This window comes from Nerophis ophidion, linkage group LG17 (genome assembly GCF_033978795.1).
Source record: "Nerophis ophidion isolate RoL-2023_Sa linkage group LG17, RoL_Noph_v1.0, whole genome shotgun sequence".
NCBI lineage: Eukaryota > Metazoa > Chordata > Actinopteri > Syngnathiformes > Syngnathidae > Nerophis > Nerophis ophidion.
In genome coordinates this window covers 10,794,431-10,802,358 of record NC_084627.1, presented here as the reverse complement: position 1 = coordinate 10,802,358, position 7,928 = coordinate 10,794,431, and the positions used below count along the sequence as shown (strand labels likewise).

General features: G+C 50.9%; 1 protein-coding gene across 1 annotated transcript; it reads right to left on the bottom strand.

Annotated features, from left to right (window-relative positions):
• Window positions 1-3,147: 3,147 nt before the first annotated feature.
• LOC133536649 (collagen alpha-1(III) chain-like) lies at window positions 3,148-4,599 on the bottom strand. Its single transcript, XM_061877270.1, has one exon. It carries the CDS (start codon window positions 4,597-4,599, stop codon window positions 3,148-3,150), a length of 1,452 nt encoding a protein of 483 aa, XP_061733254.1.
• Window positions 4,600-7,928: the final 3,329 nt, after the last annotated feature.

The following is a 7,928-nucleotide window of genomic DNA, read 5'->3' as shown; positions in this document are numbered from 1 at the left end:
AAGCATGTTTTATACAAACAGTGTGCTTTATAACAATTAGGGAGGTTTGTGTCATGTTTGTCCTCCTGCAAAACCAAATTAAAACATTTTCATATATTTTTGAAAAAGCTCCAGAGAGCCAGTAGGGCGGCGCTAAAGAGCTCTATACACATATATACTTTAAAAACGACTATACATATATATACTTTATATACGACTCTATACACATATATACTCTATACCAGGGGTCAGCAACCTTTTTGAAACCAAGAGCTACTTCTTGGGTACTGATTAATGCCAAGAGCTACCAGTTTGATACACACTTAAATAAATTGCCAGAAATAGCCAATTTGCTCAATTTGCCTTTGATAAATAAATCTATATATGTAAAAAAAAAAAAGGGTATTTCTGTCTGTCATTCCGTTGTACATTTTTTTCCTCTTACGGAAGGTTTTTTTTTGTAGAGAATAAATGATGAAATAAACACTTAATTGAACGGTTTAAAAGAGGAGAAAACACGAAAAAAAATGAAAATTAAATTTTGAAACATAGATTATCTTCAATTTCCACTCTTTATAATTCAAAATTCAACCCAAAAAAGAAGAAAAAAACTAGCCAATTCGAATCTTTTTGAAAAAAAATTAAAAAATAATTTATGGAACATCATTAGTAATTTTTCCTGATTAAGATTCATTTTAGAATTTTGATGACATGTTTTGAATAGGTTAAAATCCAATCTCCACTTTGTTAGAATTTATAACAAATTAAACCAAGTTATATTTCTAACAGGTGGCAGAGGGGTTAGTGCGTCTGCCTCACAATACGAAGTTCCTGCAGTCCTGGGTTCAAATCCAGGCTGGGGATCTTTCTGTGTGGAGTTTGCATGTTCTCCCCGTGAATGCGTGGGTTCCCTCCGGGTACTCCGGCTTCCTCCCACCTCCAAAGACATGCACCTGGGGATAGGTTGATTGGCAACACTAAATTGGCCCTAGTGTGTGAATGTGAGTGTGAATGTTGTCTGTCTATCTGTGTTGGCCCTGCGATGAGGTGGCGACTTGTCCAGGGTGTACCCCGCCTTCTGCCCGATTGTAGCTGAGATAGGCGCCAGCGCCCCCCGCGACCCCTAAAAGGGAATAAGCGGTAGGAAATGGAAGGATGGATGGATATATTTCTAACAAGGACAAATAATTATTTCTTCTAGATTTTCCAGAACAAACATTTTAAAAGAAATTCAAAAGACTTTGAAATAAGATTTAAATTTGATTCTATGGATTTTCTATATCTGCCAGAATAATTTTTTGGGGAAATTTTAATCATAAATTTGAAGAAATATTTCACAAATATTCTTTGTCGAAAAAACAGAAGCTAAAATGAAGAAATGAATTAAAATGTATTTATTATTCTTTACAATAAATAAAAAAAATACTTGAACATTATTTAAATTGTCAGGAAAGAAGACAGAGGAATTTAAAAAGGTAAAAATCCTAAAATCATTTTTAAGGTTGTATTTTTTCTCTAAAATTGTCTTCCTGAAAGTTATAAGAAGCAAACTAAAAAAATAAATGAATTTATTTAAAAAAGTGAAGAATAAGTCTGGGCTTCACGGTGGCAGAGGGGTTAGTGCGTCTGCCTCCCGGGTTCGGGATCGTTCTGTGTGGAGTTTGCATGTTCTCCCCGTGACTGCGTGGGTTCCCTCCGGGTACTCCGGCTTCCTCCCACCTCCAAAGACATGCACCTGGGGATAGGTTGATTGGCAACACTAAATTGGCCCTAGTGTGTGAATGTGAGTGTGAATGTTGTCTGTGTTGGCCCTGCGATGAAAATAGAGGCAGCAGCTCACTGGTAAGTATTATTTGAGCTATTTTTAGAACAGGCCAGCGGGCGACTTATCTGGTCCTTACGGGCTACCTGGTGCCCACGGGCACCCCGTTGGTGCACCCTGCTCTATACACAAATATTCTCTATACACGACTCTATACACTACTCTATACATGACTCTACACTACACACAATTCTGGTCTCTGTGTGACTGCCACCGACTGGTCACACTTAACATTACACTACGTGACAAATAAAATTGCTTCGAGGTAGGCAAGCAGAACCAGAATTAATCTGTACATTAGGCCAGTGGTCCCCAACCTTTTTGTAGCTGCGGACCGGGCAACGCTTGATAATTTGTCCTGAGGTCATGAAAAAGGGAATTGTTTTGGGTTGTTCCACTAATCATAAGTGTATCTTGTGTTTGTTGATTTAATTAAAAAGAAAATAATAAAAAATTCTGCGGCCCGGTACCAATCGAGCCTGGTGGTTGGGGACCACTGCATTAGGCGCATTGACATTTATAACCATAAGTCATATTTTGAGAAAATTAAATGATTAAGAGTGCCTTATAGTACAGTTATAACATAAAATAACGTGCAAATACATTTAAAGGGGCCCTATTAGGAAAAAAGCCACATTAGTACTGTTTTGTTTCTGCAATATGTCTCAAAAAATGAAAACAAACCATGGAAGCATGGCAAAAATAAGATGCAAAAATCTTGCCTTCCGTTATAGTTCCATAACTGCCATCGGTGACGTCAGCATGTTATCCATATGTGACACAAATTCACCCAAAGTATAATTTATATTGCTACTATGGTACATTTTTAGTCTACTTTATACCTGCATTATCTTTTCCATTCTTTGTAACTGAGCTACTGTGTGGAACAATTTTCATTGTGGATCAATAAAGTTTGTTTAAGCCCAAGTTGCGGGGCAGACTGGCTCGTATATGCACATGCATCCTCCGATGTTGCCATTTTTAATACAATGTAGCATATAGTTCGAATCTCACGGGTCAGTAGACCCGCGATGGAAGCGCTTCAAATTACAACGAAGACGGCGAGAAGAACAACCAGATACAGTTGATACAGAAGCTAAGTGAATAAAACCGCCTACAAAGCGGCACGTCCCAAAGAGATTATTAGGTCTGTAAAACAACCTTTGCAAAATTTTGACTAAAGAACCACATTACATGTTATGTAGAGCTCGGGAAGGGTTTTAAATTCAGATACGAAAAAAGTCTAAAGATGAGTCAACAAAAATGTGCAATTTCACATTAAATTTATTCTAAAAAAAAACAGTGAAACACACAATTCAAAGAAAAAGTTTCCAACTGGCCCGGCCTCATTGAGCGTCAGGCATTTGTTTGGGCCCACCGTCGTCGTCCGGCCTGCTGTTTCGCGGCCCACCACCATGGTCCGGCCTGTTGTGTCCCGGCCCGCCGCCATGGTCCGGCTTGCTGTGTCCCGGCCCGCCGCCATGGTCCGGCTTGCTGTGTCCCGGCCCGCCGCCATGGTCCGGCTTGCTGTGTCCCGGCCCGCCGCCATGGTCCGGCTTGCTGTGTCCCGGCCCGCCGCCATGGTCCGGCTTGCTGTGTCCCGGCCCGCCACCATGGTCCGGCTTGTTGTGTCCCGGCCCGCCGCCATGGTCCGGCTTGCTGTGTCCCGGCCCGCCGCCATGGTCCGGCCTGTTGTGTCCCGGCCCGCCGCCATGGTCCGGCCTGTTGTGTCCCGGCCCGCCGCCATGGTCCGGCCTGTTGTGTCCCGGCCCGCCGCCATGGTCCGGCCTGTCGTGTCCCGGCATGCTGTGTTCCGGCTTGCCGCCGTGTTCCGGCTTGCCGCCATGATCCGGGATGCTCTGTCCCGGCTTGCTATAGTTCTTGTTGTGGCCATGGTCATTCTCTGAATTTTGACCATGTTCAGGATTGTCGGTGTCACATGGCTTGCCGCCTTGATCTGGCCTATTGTGTCCAGGCCTTCCGCTTTGACCGTGGCCAGGCTTGATATTGTTGTAGCTGTATGTGGGCCTACCACCATTGATGGGCCTGCTGCCGGGTTTGTGGTGTCCAGGCCTTCCGCCGTCGTCGGGCCTCCGCTGGCCGGGCCTGCCGCCGCCGTCCTCGGGCCTCCGCTGGCCGGGCTTGCCGCCGCCGCCGTCCTCGTGCCTCCGCTGGCCGGGCTTGCCGCCGCCGCCGTCCTCGGGCCTCCGCTGGCCGGGCTTGCCGCCGCCGCCGTCCTCGGGCCTCCGCTGGCCGGGCTTGCCGCCGCCCTCTGGCCTCCGCTGGCCGGGCTTGCCGCCGCCGCCGTCGGGCCTCCCCTGGCCGGGCTTGCCGCCACAGTCGTCGGGCCTCCGCTGGCCAGGCTTGCCGCCACAGTCGTCGGGCCTCCGCTGGCCAGGCCTGCCGCCACCGCCGTCGGGCCTCCGCTGGCCGGGCCTGCTGCCACCGTCGTCGGGCCTCCGTTGGCCGGGACTGCCGCCGCTGCCGGGTCTCTTTTGGCCAGGCCTTCCGCCGCTGACGTCAGGCCTCCTTTGGCCGGGCCTGCCGCTGCTATCGGGCCTCCTCTGACCGGGCCTGCTGCCGCCGTCGGGCCTCCTTTGACCGGGCCTGCTGCCGCCACCGTCGGGCCTCCTTTGACCGGGCCTACAGCAGTCAGGCCTCCTTTGACCGGGCCTGCCGCCACTGTCGGGCCTGCTCTGTCCAGGCCTCCTGTTTCCGGGCCTGCCGTCACTGTCAAGCCTGCTGTGTCCAGGCCTGCTTTGTCCAGATTTGCCACCACAGTTAGCAGTAGTAATCATTTGTTCTGAAGACGTTACCAGAGGAGTTGTAATGATTGGAAGATCAAAACTGTCTGTCCCAGGTGTAGTGCTGTATACATCAGGACTGGTTGATTTTGGTGTTGTAGTTATTTCCGACAGTGTTACAAGATTTGTAGGACTTTGTAGAAAAGGACTAGTTTTTTCTGGCAAGGTCAAAGTTGGTTCAAAAGGCGTGTTCACAAGTGAAGTTGTGGTGCTTGATACATAACGACTGGCTGTTTCAGACGCTGCAGTTATTAATTCAGGATGTATTTTCGAATGAGAAGTTTTTTTGCTCAGTACATTAGAACGGGTTGTTAATGGCACCCTGTGTCCAGGCCTGCTTTCTACGTCGGACCTGTCGCCACTTTCAGGCCTATTTCCAACGTCAAGCCTGCTGTGTTTGGGACTGCCATCATCGACTGACCAATTGTGTTCGGGCCTGTCGTCACTGTCAAGCCTGCCCGCGATGAAGGGCCAACTGCTTGCAGGCCTTTCGGCATGGTCAGGCATGCTGCTACCGCCGTGACTGCTATGTACAGGCCTGCCCCCGTCAACAGGCCAGGTGTGTCCTGGCTTGCCGCCAACAGGCCAGCTCTGTATGGCTGTGGCAGTTGTGGTATCTAATGACTCAAAAGGGGTTGTGACAAGAGTTATAAAGCTTTGTATATCAGAATTGTTTGTTTCAGGCAATGTAATAAACGGTTCAGAAGGGGTTGTCACAAGCGAAGTTGTAATGCTTGGTAGCTCAGGACTGATTATTACTGGCGTTGTTGACTGAGAAGTTGTCAAAAGAGTTGTGGTGCTTGGTTCAATAATAGTCAATGGGCTGGTACTTGGTTCAAAGGGGGATGTCTCGAGGGGAGTCATGCTAATTCCGGGCCTGCCCCCGTTGACGGGCCAGCTATGTCCGGGCCTGCCACCGCTGATGGGCCGGCTGTGTCCGGGCCTTCCGCCCCAGTCGATGGGCCGGCTGTGTCCGGGCCTTCCGCCACCGTCGATGGGCCGGTTTTGCCCGGGCCTTACGCCCCCCCCATCAATAGGCCAGCTGTGTCCAGGCCTTCCACCCCCGTAGAAAGGCCAGCTGTGCCCAGGCCTTCCACCCCCATCGATGGGCCGGCTGTCTCCAGGCCTTCCACCCCCGGCGATGGGCCAGCTGTGTCCAGGCCTTCCACCTCCAGCGATGGGCCACCTGTGTACAGGCCTTCCGCCAACGTTAGGCCTTCTGTGTAAAGATGTACCAGGCATGGTGGTTGTTAATTCAGAGGGGGTTGTGACAAAAGTAGTCATTAGTGGGGCAGTACTTTGTTCAGAAGAAGATATTTCAGGAAGAGTCATATTTAGTTCAACAGGACTGCTATCCCCAAACATGTCCGGCTTGTCACCACCGGTAATGCCATGTACAGGCCTGCCCCCATCGACTGGCCAGCTGTGTCCGAGCTTGCCGCCACTGTCCAGCCTGCTACTATGCTCGGGCCTTCCCTCATCGACAGGCCAGCTGTGTCCAGGCCTGCCGCCGCTGTCCGGCCTGCTGCTCTGTACGGGCCTTCCCCCGTCGACGGGCCAGCTGTGTCCAGGCCTGCCGCCAATGTTAGGCCTTCTGTGTATGGCTATGCCAGGTGTGGTGGCTTTTGATTCAGAAGGGTTAGTGACATGGGTTGCAAGGCTTCGTACATCAGAACTGGTTGTTTTTACCATGGTAGTAGTATGTTCAGAAGGGGTAGTCACAAAAGGCGTTGTAATGCTTGATAGATCAGGACTAAATGTTGATTTAGAAGGTGTCAAAAGAATAGTTGGGGAGCTTAGTACGACACTAGTCGATAGTGGGGTGGTACTTGGTTCTAAAGGGGATGTCTTCAGGGGAGTGTTGTTGCTTGGTTCATCAAGAATGCTATGCCCGGGCCTGCCCCCGTCGACAGGCCAGCTGTGTCCGGGCCTGCCGCCGCTGTCCGGCCTGCTGCTGTGTACAGGTCTTCCCCCGTCGACACGCGCGCTGTGTCCAGGCCTGCCGCCGCTGTGTGGCCTGCTGATGTGTTCAGGCCTGCCCCCATCGACAGGCCAGCTGTGTTCCGGGCTACCATCGCTGTCCGGCCTACTGCTGTATACGGGTCTTCCACTGTCGACAGGCCAGCTGTGTCCGGGCCTTCCGCCGCTGTCCGGCCTGCTGCTGTGTACTGGTCTTCCCCCTTTGATGGGCCAGCTGTGTCCGGGCCTGCCTCCAATGTTAGGCCTTCTGTGTACGGCTGTGCCAGGTGTGGTGGCTTTTGATTCAGAAGGGTTAGTGACATGAGTTGCAAGGATTTGTACATCAGAACTGGTTGTTTCTGCCAAGGTAATAGTATGTTGAGAAGGGGTAGTCACAAGAAGAGTTGCAATTCTTGATAGATCAGGACTGGGTCTTAGTGAAAATGTTGATTCAGAAGGTGTCAAAAGAATAGTTGGGGAGTTTGGTACGACAGTCAGTAGTGGGGTGGTACTTGGTTCTAAAGGGGATGTCTCGAGGGGATTCTTGTGGCTTGGTTCATTAAGACTGCTATCACCGGGCCTGCCCCCGTCTACAGGCCAGTTGTGTCCGAGCCTGCCGCCGCTGTCCGGCCTGCTGCTTTTTACAGGCCTGCCCCCGTCAACAGGCCTGCCCCCGTCGACAGGCCAGCTGTGTGCAGGCCTGCCCCCGTCGACAGGCCAGCTGTGTCCAGGCCTGCCGCCGCTGTCCCCGTCGACAGGCCAACTGTGTTCCGGGTTACCATCGCTGTCCGGCCTGCTGCTGTGTACAGGCCTTCCACCGTCAACGGGCCAGCTGTGTCCGGGCCTGCCGCCATCGACAGGCCAGCTGTGTCCGGGCCTGCTACCGCTGTCTGGCCTGCTGCTAAGTACAGGCCTGCCCCCATCAACGGGCCAGCCGCCAATGTTAGGCCTTCTGTGTACGGCTCTGCCAGGTGTGGTGGCTTTTGATTCAGAAGGGTTAGTGACATGAGTCGCAAGGCTTCGTACATCAGAACTGGTTGTTTTTGCCAAGGTAATAGTATGTTCAGAAGGGGTTGTCACAAGAGGAGTTGTGATGCTTGGTAGATCAGGACTGGTTCTCAGTGAAAATGTTGATTCAGAAGGTGTCAAAAGAATGGTTGGGGAGCTTGGTACGACACTTTTCGGTAGTGGAGTGGTACTTGGTTCTAAAGGAGATTTCTCAAGGGGAGCCTTGTTGCTTGCTTCATTAAGACTGCTGCTGTGAACGGGTCTGCCCCCGTCGACAGGCCAGTTGTGTCCGAGCCTACCGCCACTGTCCGGCTTGCTGCCGTGAACAGGCCTGTCCCCCTTGACAGGCCAGCTGT